General features: G+C 49.2%; 1 protein-coding gene across 10 annotated transcripts in view; it reads left to right on the forward strand.

The window, feature by feature from the left end:
• FGD3 (FYVE, RhoGEF and PH domain containing 3) overlaps window positions 1-24,613 on the forward strand; it is an 80,852-nt gene extending 56,239 nt beyond the window's left edge. For 8 of the 10 annotated variants that reach the window (XM_054688710.1, XM_037493914.2, XM_037493915.2 and 5 more), the window contains 13 exons: window positions 2,257-2,413; window positions 7,608-7,746; window positions 8,381-8,439; window positions 10,145-10,291; window positions 10,513-10,605; window positions 11,335-11,414; window positions 12,625-12,655; window positions 13,834-13,941; window positions 14,713-14,772; window positions 19,164-19,286; window positions 22,193-22,333; window positions 23,511-23,657; window positions 23,911-24,297. In XM_054688710.1, the coding sequence (XP_054544685.1) occupies window positions 2,257-2,413; window positions 7,608-7,746; window positions 8,381-8,439; window positions 10,145-10,291; window positions 10,513-10,605; window positions 11,335-11,414; window positions 12,625-12,655; window positions 13,834-13,941; window positions 14,713-14,772; window positions 19,164-19,286; window positions 22,193-22,333; window positions 23,511-23,657; window positions 23,911-24,129 (1,504 nt within the window). In that variant the 3' untranslated portion in view covers window positions 24,130-24,297. Of the gene's footprint in view, window positions 1-2,256; window positions 2,414-7,607; window positions 7,747-8,380; window positions 8,440-10,144; window positions 10,292-10,512; window positions 10,606-11,334; window positions 11,415-12,624; window positions 12,656-13,833; window positions 13,942-14,712; window positions 14,773-19,163; window positions 19,287-22,192; window positions 22,334-23,510; window positions 23,658-23,910 lie in introns of all 10 variants that reach the window. The other 2 variants (XM_054688713.1, XM_054688714.1) reach the window with 2 other exon arrangements.
• Window positions 24,614-25,182: the final 569 nt, after the last annotated feature.

The raw sequence follows: 25,182 nt of genomic DNA on the forward strand, positions 1-25,182 counted from the left end.
ACTCCACCTTTGTTTCAAAGACCGAGATTTACCCCTTCAACAGTGCACCTTGGATCCTCCCACTGCCCCGGTGAACTGTTCCTCTGCCACTTCTGTTCATTCTTAGTAGAGGAAGAGCTTAGCTGTGAATCACAATAATATAACATCCCAGTGTGGCCCTCAACGTAACATTCTCCATGTTACATATACTCCTTCCCTTTGTTCTGAGTGCTCCTGCAGTTTTGCTTGGGGATCTCTGCCTCCTGCCCTGCTTCACTGGCCTAGCTTGAACCAGTGTGAGGTTCTCCTGTGTGTGACCTTGGGAATATCACATCAGGAGTCCTGCAACAGCACCAAGCTGCAGCCAGACCAGGGAGAGTGGGAGCTCAGGGACTTCACTGGGGGTGGCACAAGCCTCAGTGAGGGATCCAGTCAATTTGTAAATCTTTAAAGGACACGCTCCACTTGCGGAGCAGGTTATACCATGTCCCCAAGACCATTGGTTAAAGTTCAGGCCAACTGGCCTTCTAGCTGACCCATATACGCTAGACACAGGTTCCCAGGAACCCTGGGGCCCTGGAGAGGCTCAGCACATGCACATTACACATCTCCTTGTATATCCTGTGCAGGAGTCTGGCCACCTGCCACTGCTTTCTCAGGTGTGGCCCTTTGAATTCAATCCTGGGCATCCTTTCCCAGTAACACTGCAGCAGATGACTCTGTGTTTGCCCTTCCCCCTTCTTTTTGATTATTTCTTAAGAAAAATCACCAGCAGTTCTGTTGTAGAGCAACCCCGATACAAAACGGGGTGCCTGACTGTGGGTCCTCACCCACGTGCTTAAAAGGACTTATCAATGCTCTACTGCAGGCACACGCGAAAGGTTAATAAAAGGTTTATTTACAAGGGAAGGGGAAATGAGGAAATGTACAGCTCTGGGAGAAAAGTGGGAGACAAAGTTTTAAATGAGTCCTACCCAATCCGCCGATCAGGAATCCCAAAATGGTGCTCTCAGAGTTGGCCGCCAGCCAGGAGCGGTGAAGCCAGGAGGCGAGTGATCGCGAGCCAGCGAGCCAGCGACCCCAAGGCCCACGTGTTTGATTTTTATATCCAACCTGGCTGCCCAACTCCACCCTCAGGTCCCAGCCACCCTCCCTTTGGTGGTGATGGGATTTGTCTTTCCCAATGTCTTGATGGCTTTAGTCTGGAGTCGGGGTGGGGTCCACAAAGCCTGTATGGGATTAACTCAGGACATCATTTCCCCCTAACAATTCCCCCCTTTCACTTTTTTGCCACCATTTCCATGGTGCTGAAGATCAAACATATGGATGCTGGGATACAGTCTCAGATGAAAATTTTCCAAGGTTCCAGTCTGAAAGAAAACGAATCCCTCCAGGTAGTGTCCATTGTGGAAAGCAAAAGTCCTCCATTCCTGGAAAAACAGTTCATCAGTCCCAGCCGAAAGAAAACATCTGGAGGCATTAGCCAGAACAAGACAGCAGATATGTCAAAAATCACAGGAAAAAAAATCTTAAAATGGTTCAACTTATGTAAAAACAAATTCTCTCAACCTTGATCCCCAATTTTTTTAACAGCATAGCAAAAGTTTGCAAACTAAATCTACTTTTAAACCATATTGCCTATTTTTGCATAAAATCACAGGGCAGAATAACTAAGCAGCAATTTTTAGCTGGCTTCATTGGAATACTCCATATAGGATTCAGAGCGAACTGTTGACATCCAGTCCGTGTAGGCTTCTGGAACAAGTTGGTCTCAGACTCCACCTGGGCTTTCCTCTTCTCGAGGGTACCAGGGACTTTTCGTTGGCCGGGTTGTCCAGTCCTGCCAACAGTTCTAAGGTCAAAAACTATTAACATGTATTTAGGGTTCTTGAAACTTACTTTCAAATCATTGTCAGCATTATGCAGTGTGTTTTCCCATGAGGCAATTCCCATTGCTCCTAATCTTACTCAGAAAAGGAGTAATCAGGGTTTCCTTGATTCTCTTTGATCACTGGGGCCTGTCATCAGAGTGGTGCACTGAGACTAACTCTGATTCTAAGCAACAGTTCTGTGCTGCTTTCTACAGCCCTCTCAGTTATCTCCACCTCACAATTATCTTCATATATTTAACACCTCACATGACAGTGGGAGAAGACACAGAGAGGGTGACCAATTTGCCCAGCATCATAGCGAGCTGGAACTTGGTCCTGTCATGTGACCCCTGGTGAGTCCCTGTACTCATCCAAGCCATTTCTTATGATCTCATCCCTCACACAGGGACACAAATCCCCGGCTTGGGGATATCCTGCAGAAGCTGGCCCCGTTCCTCAAAATGTATGGGGAATACATGAAGAACTTCGACAAAGCTGTGGAGCTCGTGAGCACCTGGACCCAGCGCTCACCACTTTTTAAAGATGTTGTCCAAAGCATCCAGGTAGGGCCTGCGATGACCTCAGGGGCCTGGGGCTGGGTTCCTCTGTAATTTGTCTTTTCACTTCCAAGTGTAATATATATGATTCTTGAAAATTTGGAACATGGAGAAAATCAGTAAAGGTAAGGGTTATGTCCAGATGCTGTCTTGATGCTCTGATCCTTAAAAATAACTCCCAGAGATAAACCATCATTCTTGTTTCACTGGTGGGGAAATCATAACCAAAGAGGTTGTGTGTCGATAACTTTACAAATGTATTTCATGGAATCTGCATTCAAATGTTGCCTCTCACTCCACAGTGCCTCCATCAGCAGTGCATGAATTTAGGAAAAGGTTGTCTTTCCCTTTCTTTTTTTCTGCAAACACCCCGTTCACAGCTCTGGCTTGTTGGTCTTTTTCTTATTGATTTACGTGGTTTTATATGCTGAGAATGTCACCCATCATCTGTCATTCATGTTAAAAATAATTTCTCCCCATTGATCTCCTGTATTTTAACTTATTAATAGCTTTCCACACATTTTTGACTTTTAATTAGCCACATTTTTAATCTTTTAAAAGCAATAATTTATAATCATCCTTATCATTGATGTCATGGAACATATTGTTATAAGAGTTTTGGGGAGTCTGGCTACTTGTCACTTATAAGCCAAAACTTGAGAGACAAGAGTTTGTGGAAGAAAATCAGGTTTAATGAGGTGCAGCAAAACTGAGGACAGGGCAGACTACTGTTTCAAAGGCCATCTCCCCGTAATGAGGAGATGAAGGGATTTACATGGGAGAGTACTAAGGAAGGGGAGAGGCTAAAAGGTCAGTGTCAGCAGAATTTCTGAGAAATAGATAAGGTGTTCCAGGAGCTGCATTCACATCCCCTTTTCTGACAAGTTTGGTCTTGACTGGATCTGTCATGGTGCTAGGCATGCTTTTTACTATGATAAAGGGTTGTGGCTTAACCCTTGTCTCACTTCTACCTTTATCTCAGTTTCAGCTGTTTTTCTGGCTTTGTCTAAAAGAAAAGATAAACAGGAGCACAGCAAGGACAAATAGGGCAAGGGACTCATGGTTACCAAGCTGGTAACAATTTCCTCCTCTTGTTCCTCCTTGAGGGCCAATGGACAGGAGGTTGGTCTTCTGGAACCACTACTTGCTGAATAGGGGTAGACGTTTGGGGGCCCATAGAAGAGCAGAATCTTTCCCTTCCTAACTTGAGATATGACTATCAGTCACAGGGTTGTAATCCCAATTGTTTATATGCTTGAATTATAACTATTTGGAAGTTTTAATGTCTCCAGCCTTTTGGAGACAAAGGGAACTAAGTAATTTAGGAGACAAGGACCAAAGATCAAAAGAAATAAGCACGTTATAGTAACAGTGATCGTCCATCCAAACCAGTTAGAAATGATTTTGTTGATAATAGGAGTCAGGACCAGGATTCAGTTTTTCAAAGGTGCCCCACTTGTGCTTAGTGCCTTCTTTCTCTGTGTTTTCAGTTTCCAGCTGGCCCTGGAGTCCAGCTCAAAGCTGTTGCTATTACTATATCTGTAAATACAAGCCTCAGAGAGAAAGAGAGATAACTTCTTTTCTTGTGCTCTTTAGGGTCTGAAAGTGTAACTGTATGACAGAGAAGTACCCAGGAGCCCCAAATTGTTAAGGGGTGCATGTACATTCAAAGGCAAAAGAAAGCAGACCCTTAGTGTGACAGATTAACTGGTATGAATAGAATAGAATTGGTGTGCAAAGAGAGAAGAAAGGATTTCAATTAACAGATTCCAAATAAAACTCCAAAAATTAATCCATCCTCTCCTTGACAAATGCCCAGTCAAGCAGGTTCTGCCCAAAGTAGGACTGCTGAGACCCAAAACTTAACATAATCTATGGTACCTTCCAGTGGACACTACAAGAAAGGGGTTAGGTAGGTTCCAGAGAGCTAGGACAGGAGATACCTGAAATTCAAACTGTACCATGTAATCCACCATCAGGTCAAGATAACTGCTGCCATTATCTCTGCCAAGGACCAAGAACAGCCTCCCCATGTGGATCTCACTCATGTGTCTCTCCTTCAAGTGTCTCTCTTCCTTTTGTCTCTCTCCCTTTATTCCATTTCAATTTGCATATTTACCTCACTCCTTCCCAACTGCTCCCCCATTCAAGATGGCATGCTGGGAATTGTAGTCCAATGTAACTACTTTTAAGCAGGGCCAGGGAAAATGGCAACCATTTACTGTGCTGCTATGCTCCTCCCCTTTCCTGGAGATACATCTATAACAAAAACAGTTGAACGATTTAACCTGGGTTGCAGTGTCACCAATGTTTTCTTCTACATATTTTATTGTTGCAAGCCTTATATCTAAATCTTTAATCCACTTGAATTTATTTTTGGATGTGGAGTTAATGAGCCCACTTCATTCTTCTATGTGTGGTCTTCCAATTTTCCCAGCACCATTTACTTTCTCCATTGTTTGGTCATGGCTGCTTTATTGTAAATTAGGTCTGCTGTGTATGTGGATTTATCTCTGGGTTTTTGCTTCTGTTCCATTGATCAATATATCTATTTTTTTAATGCCAATACCATATTGTTTTTAATACTGATGCTTTATGGTAAAACTTAAAATCAGGTAACATGATGTGTTCATTTCGTTCCTCTTTTCTTAGGATTGCTTTTCTGTTTGAGGGCTTTTGTAGTTCCATATACATTTCAATTTTTTCATTCAATTTCTTTGAAAACATTATTGTTGGTATTTTGATGGGTATAGTGCTAAATGTATATATATCACTTCAGGCAGGATAGTCATTTTGATTATATTGATTCTCCCCTTCTGTGAGCATGGGATGTTCTCTCATATCCTTCTATCACTAAGTCTTTTAATCTCAGCTTATAGTTCTGCTTATATATGTCCTTTACTTCCTTAATTAGATTAACTCCAAAGTATTATATTCAATGAATTTTTAATAAATTAAAACTTTTAAAATAAATGCATTTATAACAGTAACCCACATGTATAGAATTTATGTTTTCTTTTAATGTTATGACTTCACTTTAAAAATTTTTAAATGTGGGCCTCCCCGGTGGCGCAGCGATTGAGCGCTGGGTTACGAAGCTGCACGCAGCCTCTGCAGCGCCGGTTCGATCCCCGGCTGCTCCCCGGCCACCGGAGGAGGGTCCCATATGGCACGCGGACCTCTCCTGCCGCCCGCTGCTCCCCTCAGCAGTGTACTACGGTCCTTCTCCCTGCTCTGCTCCCCGCTCTGGCTCTAGTGAATTCTCTCACCCTCCCGCACTTCTGACTGTACCCAGTGCATGTATAAACAAAACAAACAAACAAATAAATAAAACATGCCTCTATAAAAAAAAAATTTAAATGTTATCCCAGAATAGTTTCCAGTCAGATTATGGTATCAGTGCCCACCTCCACACACGTGCACACACATGCATACAGAATACACAACACATGTATACACATAGTGCATACAAATCTATACACACAGGCACACACACATTCTTCACTGTTCCCCTAATGGGCTTAGTGGGCACTGAGCCCTCTGTGCCAATGGCTTGGACATGGTCTGGATTCAAGGTGCCCCTGGATATCTTTCCTGCCTCCAGGATTCCCTCCCTTGTCTGTGTTATTTATAGTGATGAATGTCCACAGAGCTGAGAAACCCTGGCATAAACAATGTGGAGATTGCGTGACTATTCAGGGTTCCCCTTGTCTTTGGAGGTTGCCTTGGTTTAATCCAAGGCATATTTAAAATTTTTGGACCTTTATTTGGAATAATTTCCAGTGTTTATAAGAAAGTTGCAAAAACAGGGAACTGTTAACATTTTTTCTTGTTTACTTTATCATTTTCTCCAAACACACACAGTTATTGTTTTTGAAACTTTTGAGACTAAGTTGCACATGTCTTAACCCTTTATACTCAGAGGGAACCAGGATGTTCTCTACATAACTACAGCACAGTGATCAAAGTCAGAACATCTGACACTGAAGCAGTGGCGCTGTCAATCCACAGCCCTGGTGACAAATTCCACCAGTTGTGCCAATACTGTTTTATTTCCTGGTCCAGAGCCCAAGATATGTATTGTATTCATTATCAAGTTCATCTCCTTTGTGCCTCTGTGCCCTCTGTGTTATCTCTCCACTTGCGTTGTCCTCATTTTCTCCATGGCTGGGACCAGGTTGTGTGTCTATGCGGGAATGTCCCAGGAGTGAGGCTGTGTGTTGACCATGTCCTGCCTGGAGCACACAACAGTCCTTTGTCCCTTTTCTGCTCACTTGATCTGGGATGTCTGCCCAGCCTCCCCATAGAGAAGTTATTTTACCTTTCCTGCCCTGTTAAATATTATAGTTTCTTGTAACTATCCTGTTTCTCCTCATCCTTTGATTCTCACTGGAAACTAGATGACTTTACAATGGTTGCAGACTGGAGTTTCCAGCCGCGTCATGTCCAAGGCACTTAGACTCCTCTGAGATGCAGCCTCCTGTTCTGGGCTCTGAGCTCAGCAACAGGGCGGGTGAGCGGGGAAACAGGTGCCAGTGAGACCACGAGGTGATTGCAGTGGCTCCCCAGTCAGGTGCAGGGCCAAGAGGTTCTGTAGCAGGCAGGCAGGGCCCCTCAGGGGAGGAGTCTGTGAGGGAGCAGGACAGGGGGACCTAGCATAGAGATGGGGTGATGGCACTCAGCAATGTGGCCTGGGGCACAGCTGTCAGATCGGGGTCTGGATGAAGTGCTGATGGGCCTGAGGGAGTGTTTCAGAGAAGATGGGGAGTCTGGGAGGAGTGTTGGGCAAGGTAGGGTCACAGGGTCTCTGCTGTGTCCCCCATCCCAATCTGGTTCTCAGTTTATAGCAGGTGACAGCACTCAGAGAGGCTGCAAGGGCTGAGTCCCAGCCTCTTAGCTGAGGCCCAAGTACCAGCGGGAGTGGGGACATCTCTCAGGAACGAAGCCAGCAGTCCTTGTCCAAGCCTTTATTGTCTCCAGCGAGGACAGATATGGAGGAGCCTGCACCAGATTCAGGGCAGGTCACCAGTGTTCAGCCCTGTCCCAGCCTTGATTTATCCTGTTGTAAAAAGTTATCTGCAGTCAGCAAGGGGCAGCTGCTTGGGGCAGCCTCCTAGGGCTACCGTGGGCAGAGTAGGAGTGGGACCTGAGGTCTGAGTGTGTCTATGAGCGCCTCCACTGTTGGTCTGTCCCCCCACAGAAGCAGGAGGTGTGCGGGAACCTGACACTGCAGCACCACATGCTAGAGCCTGTGCAGAGGATCCCGCGCTATGAGCTGCTGCTCAAGGACTATCTGAAGAGGCTTCCAGGCAATGCCCTAGACCGGAAGGATGCAGAGAGTGAGTAGTGCTGGGTCCTGGGGAACAGGAGCAGAGTTAGTCACCAAATCCCAGCGGGAGAGGGAGAGACAGAGACAGGGAAAGACAGAGACAGAGGGAGAGAGAAAAACAGAGACAGAAAAAAGCAGAGACAGAGAGATGCAGAACAGGAGAGAAGAAGAGAGAGGAAGGTGGGGAGGTAGAAGCCGAGACAGAGAGGGAGACAGAGGAAGGGGAGAATGCTGATGGTCCTTAGACACAGCTCAGAAGTAACCAAGAGTCTCTAAGGGCAGAGACTCCTGTACCTACTGCAGTGTAGGGGGGAGGGACACTGGTTTTGGGGAAGGGGCTCCTGCAGAGTTTAGGCAACAAGAAGTGCCTCATGGGATACTCCTGATCCAAGAACAGCAGTTGGTAGACATTACAGGGGAGGGTCCTGCTCAGGAGGTTGGGGCACTGGCCCCAACAGACCCCAACCCTAGCAAAAAGTGTATGTTTGCAGGGTCACCCGCCCCCCCTCCCCCAACACACATACCATGCCAAGTCTGAGAGCAGAGCAGGTAAGGGTGGGAGCAGGACTGAACCATCCACACAGGGTCAGGACCTGCGTGGAGCCACCAGGCACCTGCAGCTGACTCTGCATCTCCTCCTGCAGGGTCCCTGGAGCTCATCTCCACAGCCGCCAACCACTCCAACACCGCCATTCGCAAAATGGTGAGGAGGGGGTCCTCCAGGGTCCCCCCAAGGGACCTGCTGCAGTGTGGGAGGGAAAGGGGGACCACCTGTCCCCAGGGCAGACAGGGGCTTCATTGAGAGCTAGACAGACCTGCCCCTTACTAGCAGGTGATTGTTGGTCAGTTATTTAGCACTCTATGCCTCAGTTTCCCCACCTGTAACAGATTACTGACAGAACCTGTTTCACTGAGCTGCAGTGGAAATTAAGTGATTCACTCAGTTCACTCAGCATTACTCCCAGAACAGGACCCACCATAGTGTTAGCTCTCAAATTACCATCATTAACTCACTCATTCTTTCTTAAAGTCTTTCTTAGTAGATTGGCTGCTATAACGATATACCACAGACAGGGAGATTAAACAGTCCCCACCAGAAGCCACCACATACACCATGGAGAACAGGCAGCAGAACCATGACCTGGGGGTCACCTGACCACTGCTCCAATCAACCTAGAACACGACCCAGCTTTCCCTGCCTCCCCACCTCGTTCTCCCAGCTCTGGTCACCATTCTCGAGATTAAATCTAGACCAGTGTTGTCACTCCCTGTACAGAGCCCTCCCAACTAGCTGTGGTCCAGGAATACTTGGTTCACCTACAAGCCAGGTGCACACCTACCCCCCAGTACATACCAGGTGCACACCCCCCCAGTACACACCGGGTACACACCCAGCTCCCTCCCTCCACCCTGCCACTACCCCCCCATACATATGACTCTTCAGCCCTGCCTTGCCTGCTCCTCCTTGATCTCCATCTGATTCCCCTTTTCCCCACATCCACCTGCATTTGTGTCATAGACAGTAGGTCCAGCACATCTGCTTCCCGGATGTGCAGGCTGAGCTCTCTCAGGTCTAAGGACAGTGGTGGCTGTGGCATGGTGGGTTCAGGCTCCCACGGGGTCATCAATGGAGGTTCCCACAGGCTGAACTCTGCCTGTTCTGTACTTGCCCCTGACCAGGCTCCTGCTAATATCAGAGACAGCACAGGATGGATAGTGTTTCAGCTCAGAGCTGGGGCCCAAGCTGCTGACCCACTCCCATCATACCCAGGGGAGTGGTTGGCCACATGACCATCCAACTGGCCAGGAGACCAGGAGGAGGTGAACTTAGGATTGTTTGGTCTCAGGATGGTCCTGGGTTACATAGCTTGAAGGTAGAGCAGGAAATCAGGCAAGGGAAGGAAATGACCAGGGCAAAAGCTGCTGATGGCAGACAAGACCCCCCCAACCTAATGTCTTATGCTGCCTTCCCAGCATGCAGCACAGCGACTCAGAAGGCCAGTCCCAGTTCTCTAGCTGAAACATGTCCAGTGACTCACTTGTCTCTTCTGTGCCTCCATTTCCTTCTCTATAAATTGAAGACAGTAATGGTCTCTATCCCATAGAGTGGGTGCTGGCACTAAATGAGTTCATACCCACATTGTATATGAAATGCTGCCTGGCACATAACAACTGTGTTATTGTTATCACTTACTGGACTCTGCATAGCGAACTTCTAGTTATCCTTCAATACCCAACATGTATATCACCATGTTTTCCCTTCCCCCTCATTGTCAGTAGGCTCATTTCCCCATCATGGCTTGGGACCATCACTGTGGGGCATGGCTCTGCATCTCTGGGTCCCAGCAGCCCTGCAGGCCCTCAGTCCTTGTGGCCAGGCAGCTGCCTGAGCTCTCTATCTCTCACAGGAGAAAATGCACAAGCTCTTGGAGGTGTACGAGCAACTGGGTGGGGAGGAGGACATTGTCAATCCTGCCAATGAGCTGATCAAGGAGGGCCACATCCAGAAGCTATCAGCCAAGAACGGTACTGCGCAGGACCGCCACCTCTTTCTGGTGAGCACTGCCCCATCCCCCCAGCTGCAGCCTCCGAGCCACAACTCCTGTCCCCCTACCCCTGCCACACAACCACTTCCCTGCCTTGTCCCCACAAGCCACAAGGCCATACCCCTCCTAACCTTGCCCCTTTCCTCCCTGGTAAACCCCTCCCTGGAGTGCCTCCCTCCCGGGGCACCTCCTCTGTGGGGTTGCCCTCATCCAGTGCCTTTCTATTGCAGTTCAATAGCATGATTCTTTACTGTGTACCCAAACTGTGGCTCATGGGTCAGAAGTTCAGTGTCCGGGAGAAGATGGACATTGCCGGGCTCCAGGTGGGTAAATTGGAAAAAATTTACCTTTTCCTATAGTTAGAAGAAATCATTTTTTCTACTGTTTCTCTATAAGAAATCTGACCTTGACCTTGAGGGATTTAGGAAGCCCTACCAGAGTTCTGGGCAGGACCTAGTCCCCTGTCTCCCGAAGCACCTTCACATCATTGGCCTGGGGTCCCCCATACCTGCTGTGAGCTCTGTGATCCTTCCAGTGACATAGGTGGGTGGGAGTCTATGAAGAAATGATCCTACTGCGTGAATCCCGGGGAGTTGTGTATGACCTAGTCACAGGGCCCCTCCTCTGGCAGTGGGGGAAAGGGGTATCCAGCCAAGGACCAGAGGGGTGGGACCTCTGGATCCTACTGCAAGGGCTGGGGAGCTTCAAGGTTTTTGCCCTTTGCAGCTCAGAAGTGCTTCATGCAGTAGAGACCCTCCAGCTCTTCTTCAGGGATTCCCATCCCTCTCTCTGGGGCACATGTGTGTGTTTGTGGAGATCTCGGTGTACAAGATTTAGCTGTGCAGCGGTCAGCGAGCAGCTTCCCAGTTTCAACCACAAGGATGTGAGGTCTTGGCCCTGCCCAGTGGGACCGTGGTCTGCCCTATGTGTGGACCAGCTCACGTAGTATCAGTCACAAGGTCATCTCTGTCCCTCCTCAGGAAAGACCCACAAGTTCAAGACCTGCTAAGTGACTGGCTGTTTTTGTTTTGTTCTTGGTCAATGTGCTTTAGGTACAAGACGTGGCCAAGCGCAGTGCAGCCCACACATTTGTCATAACAGGGAAGAAGAGGTCCCTGGAGCTGCAGACTCGGTACTCCTGCTGTCCCTCAGCATCTGCCCCTGTGCAACTGTCTTTGACCTAAAATTTTAGCATATGACTTTTTGTAAACTGGGCAACCTGGTTATGTGTTTTTATTTATTTATGGTTACTTACTCATTTGTGGTTTGTAATAACACTAAGGGGAAGTCAGTGAAAATTAAGCTTCTGTTTCCTGCTCCCCACCCCCAGTAGATCCTCTTAACCACCTCTTAGTTCTTCTTCCAGAATTTCTGTGCCCATATATACACATCTATTTTTAAAGTCACAGATGGCCATTTATACTGGATCGCTTGTTTGGTGTCTTGCTCTTTCAATCATGTTATCACATCTTCCCATATCTGAACCTCATTTCCTAAGCAACCTAATTTTCCATTGTGATCACTGACAGTTTCCTCCGTGGTCACCCAGGTTTCCTCCAAGTCACTACTGCAGCCAATGCAAAGTGGCCTCCCCAGAAGGGTTTTTTGTATTTGTTTCATTATATCTGAAGATGGATTCCTGAGATAGAATACTGGCCAAGGGCAGCACACCTGCTTTAAGTGTTGGTAGCTATTGTCACACTACCCTGTCAGGAATGGGACAGCTGGTCTCACTTTTGCTAATGATATGAGATCTTTGTGATGGCCCATTATGGTCCAGGGAGGTGTTAATTTACACTTACTGCAAAGGGCTGTGCACACCACACCTGGCCACACCTGACCACATCTGACCACACTTGGTCACAACAGACCACACCTGGCTACACCTGACCACAGCTGGCTACACTGGCCACAGTGTTCCAGATTCTTTGGGGCCAATCTTCTAAACCTTGAGTTGCATTTTGAAGCCATTAGCAGCTCAGTCATGCACTGCAGGACTGAGAGGAGTCTGGTTTATCAGTATCTAAGACTAGTTTAATAAAACACTGCTTTTTTTTTTTTTTTAGTTTCCATGAATTTATTAATTTATGTTATAAAAAATGGTTTGAACATATACAACCCTTTCTGTTGTGACTTACAAATGCCTCCTAGGACCCAGCTTCTTTCTACCCATAGTGGGTATTTTTTATGAATTATTTTATTTTATATAATTCTTACATCATTTTTCACTTTTGCATAATGTATGCATTTTCATTTTGGTTATATTCCCCATATAATTCCCACTCCCTTTTTCTGACCCTAATTCCTCTTCTCCTCCCCCTGCCCTGCTTTTGTTTTTATAGGACGGAAGAGGAGAAGAAAGACTGGATTCAGGTGAAGCTCCTAAACTTTTTTTTTCCAAAGATTTATTTATACAAGAACTGGGGTACAGGTTAGAAACGTGGGAGGGTGAGAGAATTTACCAGAGCCAGAGCGGGGAGCAGAACAGGCAGAGGAACCAAAGACATTGCTGAGGGGAGCAGCAGGCAAGACAGGAGAGGTCTACTGCACCCATGTGGGGTTCTCCCTGGCTGGCCAGGAATCGAACCCATGCTGCAGAGGCTGTGGATAGCTTCGCAGCTCGGCACTCAGCTGCTACGCCACTGGGGAGGCCCGAAGCTCCCAAACTTTTTAAGTAACCAAATCACCAAATTCTTGAGCATTCTGGCCTTTTTGTGTTGGCATAGCAATGGGTGGCCCATGACCCCCACACAGTGCCCACCCATCTGCCTGCCTTGAAATGATAGAGTGACTGCATTATAGCACCTTCAGATGCCATAAGCCTTTCAACCCATTCACTTATCTGGGGCCCCAGTAAAATTACAAACAGACATGAAGAGGTGGCAGGTAGGAAGCTGCCCTTACCTCTGGGAAGATCTCCATGGATGTTGCCCTCTCTCCATGGTGACAGGAGTGGCAGGTCATGCTGGATGAGCAGCTTGACTTCCAGGACAGAGCCTGTGCTTCCAGATGGCCAGTCAGGGAGGCAGACAGTGTCCTGGGTAGCTACAGTGGGCTTGGCTCAGGATAGGCCAGGATGGAAATGATGGGACAGAGGCTGTAACCTGCAGGGCAAAGGTCAGGAGGGCCAATATAGAGGGGGATCTCAGGACCAGGGGCAGCAGAGCCTCACAAAGTATAGCATGGCCACCACCAGGCCAAACACTAGTCATTAAATACATGTGGCTTCCAGAATTCTTAGAATTTGGGTGAGAAAAGAAGGGAAATTCAAATTAGGTGGAACTGCTGATATAGGAAATGGAAATGTGACCTTGACTCTTATATAGCTTCTTCACAGAAAGTGTCCTCCTATGGCACTGAAGAGGGTGGGGGTAGAGGGCAGAACAGTGGTGCTGGGGGTGGAGACCTGCTTGGCATAGATGACTTGTGTTAGGCTGTTGGTCAGGGGGAGATGTAGAGACCATGCACCCATCCTCAGGGACAGAGGCACATACCTGCCCTCCCCTCCCTGGCTGAGACCTCTGAGGCCTTGTTCTTTTGGTCCCTTTCAGGTCATCCAGGCCACCATTGAGAAGCACAAGCAGAACAGCCAGACCTTCAAGGCCTTTGGCTGCTCCCTGGGCCAGGATGAGGACCCTGCCCTCACTCCAGACTCTCCTGTAAGTGCCAATACCCTGGGCTCGTGGGAGGGATCCCTGTCTGGTGATACAGATCAACATCTTGATTATCCCCACTCAGGGTCTCCCCAAGCTTGGGGAAGCCAGAAGACAGGGTTCCCACCCAGGATGTCAGCAGCAGCGAGCCATCCCTCAGGGACCTCTCTAAGCCACAGCCACATCCTCTCTTTTGGTACCACTATGTAGGACTTCAGAGGGAGGCTCCTTCCCCCCATGCCTCCTCCAGAGTGTCCATGAAGTTGGGGAACACCCAGCCCAACCCAGCCCAGCAGCCTGTGTCCCAGACCCCAGGCTTGGTTGGTTCTCCCATTGGCCTCAGCAAGTATACAGACCAGGCTACTGCTTTTACTTTTGCATCAAACACACTCATAGCTACTCACCTTTTGCTTCTTTCCAAAGTGCTGTCTCCTGCCTTGACTGGATGTATTCACACCTGCCATGAAAGTTCTGTGGATACAGAGGTCTCCATAGAACCTGAGGAGGGGAGACCCTGAGCCACATCTAACCACAGTGTATGATGTGGCCAGTGAGGCCCTGCCCACTGCTCTAAGGGATAATGGCTCTCTGGACCCCTTCAGGACTATGGAGGGAGAAATAGGCTCCCCAGGGCCCAGCGAATACTAAGCCCTGTAGGCCTTTCTCTCTATTTGTGGTCAGATGGAAGGACTGGGGGGTCTTATTGGTCACTGCTGCATTGGCATCAGCATGTGGCCACACACTTTCCATTCATGCCTGCTGTTTCTGTCCTTCCAGATAGTGAGCACCAGCTCAGAGGAGTATGCAGCGATGGTCGATGGAGCAGGTGCTGCAGTGGTGAGTGACTACTTGCTATTCTCAGGGCAGGGGAGAGCATGAGGTCAGACAGAGTAATCTGAGGTCTGATAGGTGACCTGAGTCAGACAGGTGACCTGAGGGTGAGGGTCCAGGGATATGTCCTCATGGTGATTATCTGGGTCCAGAATGAGGGATCTCAGATCCCCTGGCCCTAAAGTCATCCCCTTAGTTGGGGAAGGTCACACAGTTGTGCTGTCGGCATGGTGCTGTGCTTCTATTTCAAATGAGTATGTCTGGATGAAACGAGAATTTAGTTGGTGCCCAGCCCTTGGCGACTCAGTCATCAAAGGGGAAAGGCAGCACCAGGACAAGGGGCAGGCGAGGGCTGAGGCCTGCCAGGGGCGCCTGCAGGAGTGCTTCAAAGAAAGTTTCTTAGAGGAGGCATCTGACCATTTGTCAAGCCAGGAGGATGGAGGGAGGGTCTCACTGGGACCCAGGGAGGTGGCTGTGCCAGAGACCCTCACTGGAGTCTTCTCCCTCTGCCTCAGGACACCATGGGCACCTGACTGGGGCCCAAGCAGCTTTGTCTACAGTTCACCCTCCCAGGGACAGGCCCTGCGTCTGGGTCTTGGCTATTTCCATCCCTTGACCCCAAACCATCTTGGGTGGGGTGATGAGAGAGAAACCGGGGTGGGTGCCTGCCTGCCATGAGGGTGCCCATTCTTTAACAGGTGAGAAGGTAACTGAGAACCACCAAGGCTCAAGTATCAGCCAAGTCTGGGGGTACCTCCAGGTCAGGCTGTGGTCAGCAGACATGCTGGTTGGCGATGTCCTTTTTCACTGGGTAGACACACAGGTTGCCCTAGGGCTCAGTCTTCCTTGGAATGTGCAGTGTCCCAGACATTTGGGTGCTTAGGGTTACAATCCAAGTTAAGGAAGCCTCTGTCTGCCCCCATTCCTTGCGGACACCTGGTGCCCCCCAGCCTCCCTGTCCCTTTACCCATCCCCAGCGGGTCCCGACCCGACAACAAATAGTGACAGCTTGGCCCCATTCACGTGGCCTAGTGTTGTCTCTGTCAGCAGTTTGCTGGGACCCATGGCAGCTCGGTGTGCATGTTCTCCAGCCATACAGGGTGAGCCCAGGCTGTGCTCATTCATATTTGAGGAAGGCACCCCAAAGTGAATGTTAATTCCGACACCAGAAAGATTGACCTCAGCTACAATACCGGATGTAAGCTTTTCTTAGCACAATTGCAGAAGAAGAGCAAACCCATTTGGGTATGATGGTCTGATTTCTGTAGCCCCTGTGTCCTCAGACACACAGTTCCTGCAAACCTCTCTTAAGAAATGCTAAACCCAGACAAGGAAGTTTTGCAAGGGGGACTTGCAGAATCCAAGCCTCCCCATTCTGCAAAAATCACATTACTCTTCGCAGAAGCACAAACATGACAGGGTAAGAGAGGCCTCCTGGAGCCCCAGACCCACTATGATAATATGCAGGAACCCCACCCCCTCCACCCACCCAGTTCTGAGTGAGTCCCTGCCCAGCCATCCTTTGCTTGGGTACCCTGCCCCCACACTCTTCCCCTGGAGCTCCCATGAGGACAGAGGAGCCCAGCCACACCTCCACTGTGGGCAGGGACTGAGGCCCCAGCCTATGTCACTCCCTGTAAGGCCTGAGGAGAGCTGTCTGAGGCACACTCTTGACCACACACTTCTACCTGCTTTAGCTTTTTCCATCCTTCCTGGGTCAGGCCTGCTGCTCCAGCCCTCTGTCTGGCCCCTGTCCCTTGGGGACACCTGATAGCCTCTCCCCATCCTTTTCCCTCAGTTTCGCTGTATCTTCTGCTTGGAGTCCCATGAGTTGTAGTTCTGTCCTTGGGCTGAGATACATATTGGGGCTCAAAGGCAGGACAGAGGGTTTAGTCACCCTGCCAGTGATCACTCCCACCTCCCAGGCCTTTGGTATTTGTACCTGGAAAACAGGCACAGTGGAATCACACTGAAGGCTGGCTGGGGGCAGAGGCTGCTGGGACATGACAGCCAAGTCAGCAGCAGGAGTGGCCAGGGGAAGAAGTGTGGCCTCAGTTTTGCCTCTCAGGCCGTGATGTACATTCTCTGCCTGGCAGGGCCTTGTGGTTCTGAGCTTTGTGAAATAAATCAAGAAGACTCAAGGACATCTTATGTCCCCGGAGCCAGGGGTCACCCTTGGAGGAGCCAGTCCACCCTGGGATCCTTGTTTTGGGTGGCCAGCACTGGCCTCGCAATCGAAGAACCCATGATGGGGTGTGTGGGGGGGGGGGCATTGTGGACAGTGATCAGAGGCTGCACAGCTGGGTAGCATAGGCCAGAATTTGTACCCAGATTCCATATGAGTCAGCTCAGGCTGTTGTAATAAAGTAACACAGACTGGCTGACTTAGACAACAGTAGTGGAGATGGAAACTCCAACATGAAGGTGTGGGCAGGATTAGTTTCTCCTGCTGTGCAGATCCCATCTCCTTCCTGTGTCCTCATGTGGTTGTCCCTCACATGTCTGTGTCCTCATCTCTTCTTATAAGGACACCAGTTGTGCTGAATCAGTGTCATCTAATGACCTCATTTTACCTTAATTTTCTCTTTAAAGATCTGATCACCAAATATAATCACAGTCTGAGGTGCTGAGTGTTAAGGCTTCAACGTATTGATTTTGGAGGACACAATTCAACCAGTATGCGTCCCCAATGAACAAGCCCCACCTAAGCCACCCCTTTCACGCCCCCCCCCACCCAGTTCACCTCTTTCTTCCTTAAACTTGCAGAATTTATGGTAAACATATTCTTAGCTTATTTTATTCTCAATTCAATAAGGATATTTTGGACACACACAAGTAGAGATAACAGTACAGTGAGCCCCCTGCCCCCCACATCCCCGGCCTGGAGAAACTTCAACTCTGCTGTTATTGTCTCAACTGCCTTCCCCACCCCCAGCCACTCACAATCTTTTTTTGTTTTTTTTTCTGGAATAGCTGGAAAAAAACCCCAGACATCATTTTACTTTGCTCAGACACCATAAAGTTAAACTTATTTTAAGTGTTTTTCTTCCAAATGGACAAGTACCTCAGTTTCCCTATTGGTGTGTGGCAGAGATTACAAGAAGCCCTGCCAGTGGCTCTACCAACTCTGACATCCTGGGGAGTGTGATGAGCAACTTTGGCATTTTGTAAAATCTTCTTGTCTGTGGTGAACTGGCTGTGTTTTCTGTGCCCACAAGACATTGCAGCCAGAGCTCCAGGAGAACCCAGTCCTCCCCAGGGTGCCAGGCATTTGAGAGCCAAGCAGCAATCTCATCCAGGACAGGGCATGGCCACGTGAAGGGCAGTCTAACTCAACCCCTTTAAACCATCTCCCAACACATCTCTGCAAGTCTCCTCGTGTACAGGAATTATGTAACCTGCTCCTTCAGTTTGGACAGCATCAGATTTTTAAAATATGTTAACACATGTTTGACTATAAAGGGGAATAAATGCATGCTTTTAAGAAGTGATAGAGTGAAATGAAGTCCCTTCTCCCATTGTCCACTCCCCACTTCTTCCCCCTCTTAGAGATGGGATGTGGTTCTTGCAAACAGCTTTTTAAAATTTATTTTTTAAAGATTTATTTATTTATGTATGCAAGGGCTGGGGTATAGGCTAGAGGTGCAGTGGGGTGAGAGGATTCACCAGAGACAGAGTCGGGGAGCAGAACAAGCAGATCTACTGAAATCCACTGCTGAGGGGAGCAGCAGGCCAGACAGGAGAGGTCTGCTGCGCCATGTGGGTCAGCTCCCTGGCAGGCCAAGGATCGAACTCGTGCTGCAGTGGCTGCTGAAACTTCATAGTGCTGAGTTTTAACCCCTTGCGCCACCAGGGAGGCCCCCAAACAGCTTATTTAAATTCAAAAGTGTTTTTAGTATTTGGGTATCATGTCCTAAGGCTCTGTTAGTGTCTAAAAACACAGACTATATTGTGGTTTGTGTCTTAGCAAGGGCTCTCTTTTCTTGGCCTGCTGAAAGGACAAGTGGGAAGGCCAGGAGCACCTGAGGGAGAAAGGAGAGCCCTGCTTCTGCTCCTGGAGCAGGAGAGCCTCACTGTGCAAGAACACCCCAGCACCCAGGCAGAGCAGGTGACATCCCTATCCTGGGCTCTGGGCCGACATTCCCCCAGCAAGAGAGATCTATTAGTCACCCCAGGTTAATGTACTGGCCTCCGAGTAGGACTCATTCATTCCAGAATAGAGTTCTGTACCCACCTAGACAGCAGGAGCTGGAGTGGGGGGTGGGAGGTGGGGGCCATGGCCAACTCGCTTGCATCTTTCCACAGCAGCTTTTTGCTCTGAGTGTTGGTGACTGTGTCCCACACAGCTGCTCCTCCGTGCATGCTCAGAAGCTGACTGCAGCCTTTTCCTCCTACAGCTTGAGTCCAGGAAAGGGTCCTCTAAGGCCAGACGTGACAAGGAGAAGCAGGGCTGCAGCAGCTGCGGGGAGACCTTCAACTCCATCACCAAGAGGAGGCACCACTGCAAGCTCTGTGGGGTGGTGAGTCGGGGGAGGGAGGCGATACTGGGCAACTTCGAAATACACACTGGCCCTGCAAGGATGCATCCAGATAGTGTCTCCGGGATGACAAAGAGTCACCCTGAGCAGATGTGAAATAGCCCAACTGAAGTGGAAACCAGTCTTCTTTCTCTGCTCAGCTCTGGTGTCTAAAGACTTTTGGGACTATAGCGCCCATAGTAACTGGGTGACTTGAGAACAGGAATGAGAGTGACCTCATGCTATGTGAGGTGAAGGGGACAGAGCAATGTGCGGGGTGCAGCCCTGGTGGATGAACCTCCCTGCCACCTTAGTCTAAGCTCTCCAGTGGTGCTATAAGTTTGGGGCCCCCCAAGTGATGTGACCCTGTCTCTGAAAGCAAGCCCTCTCCATTCCTCTTCACACAATCCCCAAAATCCTTCTCCTCAGGATGTTTTTTTTTTTTTTAGTGTAATATTGGAAGAAAAAGGTATCCCTAAGGAGAGGACTGCTCATTCTTAGAATAAATTATTTAAGCTGAATCTATGTTTGCAAGTGGGTACTAGCACAGAGCTTCCCCAGAGCTACTTTTCCAAGGCCACTGGCATCCCATGCTTGCATAGATGTTCCTCGTCACACCCTTGCATAAAACTTGTGACAAGGGCAGAATTAATGGATGAGCATTCAAATGAATGGCTGGCTGGCTGGTTGGTAGAATGGATGGATGATGGATGGATAGAGGGTGAATGGGTGGGTGTATAGAGGATGGGTAGATGATGGGTGGATGGATAGGTGGGTGGGTGCGTAGATGGATAGTTAGATTGCAGACACATGGGTAAGGTAGTCTCTAACCCTCAAAGAATTCAATTTGGGGTTCACTTTGTATTCTTCAGGATTGGGATATTTAACTCAATCCTGACCAGACTTCAGTAGAAAATTTAAGAACTGCCTCTGCCTTGCAGACTCCAAACATTAGTTATATGAGATCAAAAGCACTAGCCTTTGTTAGTCTTCCCCCAAATTGGGGTCCTCTCAGCCAGTCTGTGCTCACCACCAGCAATGGAGGTTGGCACCTTGGTGGGTGACTGTCCACAGCAGCCTGCTGGGCTAGTTTGATCTTCATTGCCTCAGTTTCCCTCCTCACACAGGAAATAATAAAAGAAAAGGAGAAAACTGACAAAAAACAAAACAAAACAAAACTGTAAAATCAAGGCCTCTGAAGAAGAACTCCTTCACTTGCTGAAGAATAGTCTTTCTCTTTGTGGTCTGAGAATCACTGCCCAACATCACAGTCCCTTAGGGTCATGCCTGAGGGTGAGTTCAGACAAGAGATCCCAGGCCCACAGAACCATGGTAGAGCAGGCTGCAGAGCCTTCCTGCACCCCAACACAGGTTTTTCCAACCTACGTTCACCAAAGCCTCACAACCACCCAGTTTTACAGACAAGGAAACTGAGGATCAGATACATAACTTTCACAGAGTCACACATCAGGGGGTAAGAGTTGCCTTTGGAAAGGGGGTGGCAGTCCTTTCTCATATGAGGTTGAAGGTTGGGGAGGTCAGTGTCCAGCGGGCACCCACACACTGCACATTCAGGTTAGCATTCTCCATCCAACAGGTGGAGACCTGGCGAGGCTGGAATGGCCTCAAGATGGAATGACCTCCAAGCAGACCCAGTTTGGGGAAGTCTGGGAAGGCTTCCTGGACTAGTAGGCACTTCAGAAGCTAAGACACTGGGAGTAGGGCAACCCTCTGGCTTAGGTCTGGGTGTCAGAGTAGAGAAGAAAGCACTGCTAGGAGGCCTTGAGTGTAGGTTCCAGCAGTTACATCTGGACGAATACAAATAGAATAAGAGGCCTTGTATATAGCAGGGAAGGGCTGGAAGGGATATTGGGGGTGTGAGGCACAGTCTGACTAAAGATAGTGCCAGTCAGGAGGTACAGATGCTGAGGTCAAAGATACAAGTGGATGCTAAAGAGGAGGAGATGCAGATGGCACTTCCAGAATCCTAGCTGAGATGGGAGGAGAGGCTTGTTATGGAAGAAACTTGAAGGTGACTACGGGCTGGAAGGAGGACCCAGCTGAGGGCCCTCTCTCAAGAAGGAAGAGAGAGAGGATGGCTGAGGTGATCCATCCATCTATCCACTTACCTCGTCATCCATCCATCCACCTATCTCTCCATCCATTCATCCATCCAACCGTCCGTTCATCTGTCCATCTGTCTATCCATCTCCCCACTCATTCACCCATCTCTCCATCCATTTATTCATCCACCCATCCTTGCATCCATTCCCCATCTATCCATCCTTCTACCTATCTCTCCATCAGTCCACCCCTCCAGCTGCTAAGAACATAAATGTGCAAGTATCCTTTTGAGTCCCTGCTTTTAATTCTCTTGGGCATATACCCAGAATTGCTGAATTTGCTGAATCATGGGATAATTCTATTTACCCTGTGAAATTGTGTAAACAGAAATCATAGAAATTACTGAATCATAGGGTAATTCTACTTTCAATTTTTTGAGGAAATGCCATCTGTTTTCCACAGCAGCTGTACCATTTTACCATATTACATCTTTACATTCACACCAACACGGCACAGAGTTTCAATATCTCTACATCCTCACCAACACTTGCTTCCTATTTTGGTTCACGCCGCCATGATGGGTATAGATGCCCTCATGAGGGCTTTGCATGTCCCTGATAACTAGTGACATCGAGTGTCTTCCTGTGATGTAGACCCATGGATCCTGGACCCTCCAGGCAAGGAAGCAAGTCCTGGACTTCTGCGGGGCCAGCACTGGGCTCTCTGTCCTCTGATCACAGAGAAGCACTGCCCTTCTGCATACCGTGTCTGCCTCTACCCCCCTGCAGCCCTTCTAGTCCTTCTTGACCAGTCTTCTGTGGGTCACAGTGTCTTCTGCCTTACAGGTCATCTGTGGGAAGTGCTCTGAGTTCAAGGCTGAGCATGGCAGACAGAGCCGAGTCTGCCGAGAGTGCTTTCTCACCCAGTCAGTGGCTCCTGCAAGTCCCAGCCCTGAAGAGCCCACAGAGCCAAAGCAGAGGACTGAGGTGGGTGGCTGGGTCCTATGAGCATCCCAGACTGAAGTTCCTGAGGCAGCCTGAGCAGACTGTGTTTCCAGAGCTGTCTGCTTCCCTGAGACCAGGATGACTGAGGGGAAACTCAGTGGGGTCCATGACCCTGGAAGCTGCTGACAATTGAACACCAAATGACACATGTGTTTGGGTGGGGATTCTCAGGGTCTGGCCACAGCCAAGGTCTTGGGAGCCATTTGCACTCAGGAGCTAGATGGTGACTAGATTCCTGGACTTAATTTCAATGTAGGTGTGTGTTGAGGTTTCACCACACCAAAAACCCAGCATTGCTCAAATACCAGCAGGTGACCAAGCATTCAACCCAATTCTGGCACTATCTACCAGAGATAGCACCAGACCCACAGGCAAAGGGCTCAACCTCCCAAACTGTACTCTTATCTCCCACTGTGGACTCCATTACAAGCCCAGGCTGTTACCTGTGTTTCTGACCAACTGGCTTCAGATTGGAGGTTACAATAACCCTTTCTTAGATTTAATTCATCTATTAGTATGGCTCACAGAATTCAGAAAGACAGTTGACTCACTAGAGCACTGGTTTATTAGCGGGGATATCACTCAGGAACATCAAACAAAACAGAAACACAGGACAGGGTCTGGAGGAAAAGCAGGGCATCTCCATGTTCTCTGGCTGCACCCCTCTCCCCAAATCTCTACATGTTCTCTAACATAAGAGACATCTTTATCACTCTCAACACCTAGAACATTCCAAGCGTTTTGGGAGCTATGAGTCAACTTCAACTGTTGTTGAAGACAAATACAGAGATGTATATATTTTGTCATTTGTATGACCAAATACATATTTCTTATCTACCACAGTTTTGCAGACTGGAATTACTGATTAGTCAGCCTGGGCTTTTATAACAAACATGACAGACTAGGCCATGTAAGCAGCAGTTTATTCTCTTCCAGAGTCTGAAAATGAGATCCAGGAGTCAGGTGTTACCTCACATACACACCATCACAATTACACAAACACACACACACACAGAGCCTGATACCAACTGGTCCTGCAGTGACCCTGGGGATCAGACTGGACCAGCTCTTTGTCCAGTTAATCTCTCCCTCTTGCCTGGTCCCCTGAATGGCTGGGCTCCCCATGAGACTGCAGCTGACCTATCCTTTTTGTCCCTAGAAGTCAGCCACTGAAGACTCCCAACCCAGCCTGCTCTGTGGCCCCCTGCAAATGTCAGATGACAGAGTGACCTGGAGTGAGGTGTTGGCCACCATTGTCACATCAGAGCCCCTGCAACTGGTACTGCACCTGCAGGGAGGCAACCAGGTATGACCCCCATTTTCTGGGCTCTTGTAGAGGGTACCCCCATTCCCAGAGCTCAGAGCCTCAGCCTGTAGTACCTGAGGGGCATGGGCCTTACCCTGGCACCCACCCTGCTTGAAGGGTCCCTTCAATGATCCTGGGCGTCTATTTCCCTGGTTGCCCAGAATCAGCCCTCTGTTGCCCACTTATGGGAGATGTTTTCAGCAATGCAGGGACTCCAGGGCCCAGAGGACTGATCCCCCTCTCTTTTGTGCAGGACAACCAGCCACCCTGCACCATCCCTCTCTCAGGCTGCAAGGTGAGCCTGCTAGACCCCAAGGAGAGGCTGGATGACGGACACGTGTGGAGGCTGCAGCAGGCCCAGCAGTCCTGGTACCTGAGTGCTTCATCTGCAGAACTTCAGCAGCAGTGGGTGGAGGCTCTGAGCATTGCTTCCCAAGGGGACCTGGCCCAGGCCACCTCTGGGGACCCTTAGTCCCAGGTTCCAGCTAGCATATCAGCAAAGAGTGTACCTCTAACTGTGTGTCTGGAGCAAAAGTGTTCCTCTAACTGTGTGTCTGGGGCAAGTGTAGGGTCACTGTTAAGATAACCCTCTCTCAGGGCGTCCTGTAGGGGCCCAAAGACAGACAGAGCATCGGAGGCCGCGCCCAGGGTCGTAGTGTTGCCGAGTTGGTGGAGCAGAACTGCCGAATGAACCTCCTAGCTGCTGCTCACTGTCTCTGCTGTCTACATCATGTGAACTGAAGGAGCGGAAATTCCCTGCCTCTACTGTCCTCTGCCCTCTCCTGGCTGCCCTGCAGCCCCCGCCCCCTGTGGATGACCTAAAGGAGGGACAAATGATTCTTGAATAACCATAATATGAGACTCCACTGGAGGCCAACCCTCCAAGGGGACGGTGGAGGAGACATGTGCATTTCTTCTGAAAGATAAGGTCTGAAATGAGTAAATAAATGCTGACAGCAGCAGGAGTGCGTGGCTTGGGGCAGGCCCCCAGCTGAGCCTGGGTGGGAGGCTGGGGGCAAGGACGATGCAGGGGTGTGCTTTGCTCTAATCACACAGTCAGCAATAGAGGCCTGGGCCCCAACCCAGGTGCAGTCCCTCCCTCTGGGTCATTAGAAGGCTTGGAACCAAGTCCCAGGAGAGGGGAGGCCCAGCCCTCTGGCCACAGGGCTCCAGGTCCTGCTATTGCTCAAGGGAGCTGGGTCCTGTCCTGCCACTCAAGCTCCCTCTAACTTCCTCATGCTTAACTAAGTACTTCCAGCACACAGCCTGGGCAGCCTTCTATGGTTACACTATTCTCCAATACGTCAGTCTCACTACAACCTACTGAGAGAGACGAGGAAACTGAGATACAGAGATGAGGCACTTCTCTACAACTCAGCTTCCTTGGCATCCATACCTGTAGACCAGGTGGGCAGCCGGCACTGTTCTGCAAGGCGTGGTGGTACTCTGCCTTAGTCCAGAAAGTAAGACTGGGCCCCAGGGCTGGTGCCCACCTTGTGTCCTCACAGCCAGCCTCTACTTGGCC

The sequence above is a fragment of the Talpa occidentalis genome, unplaced genomic scaffold, assembly GCF_014898055.3.
Source record: "Talpa occidentalis isolate TD23 unplaced genomic scaffold, MPIMG_talOcc4v2.1 talOcc4.7, whole genome shotgun sequence".
NCBI lineage: Eukaryota > Metazoa > Chordata > Mammalia > Eulipotyphla > Talpidae > Talpa > Talpa occidentalis.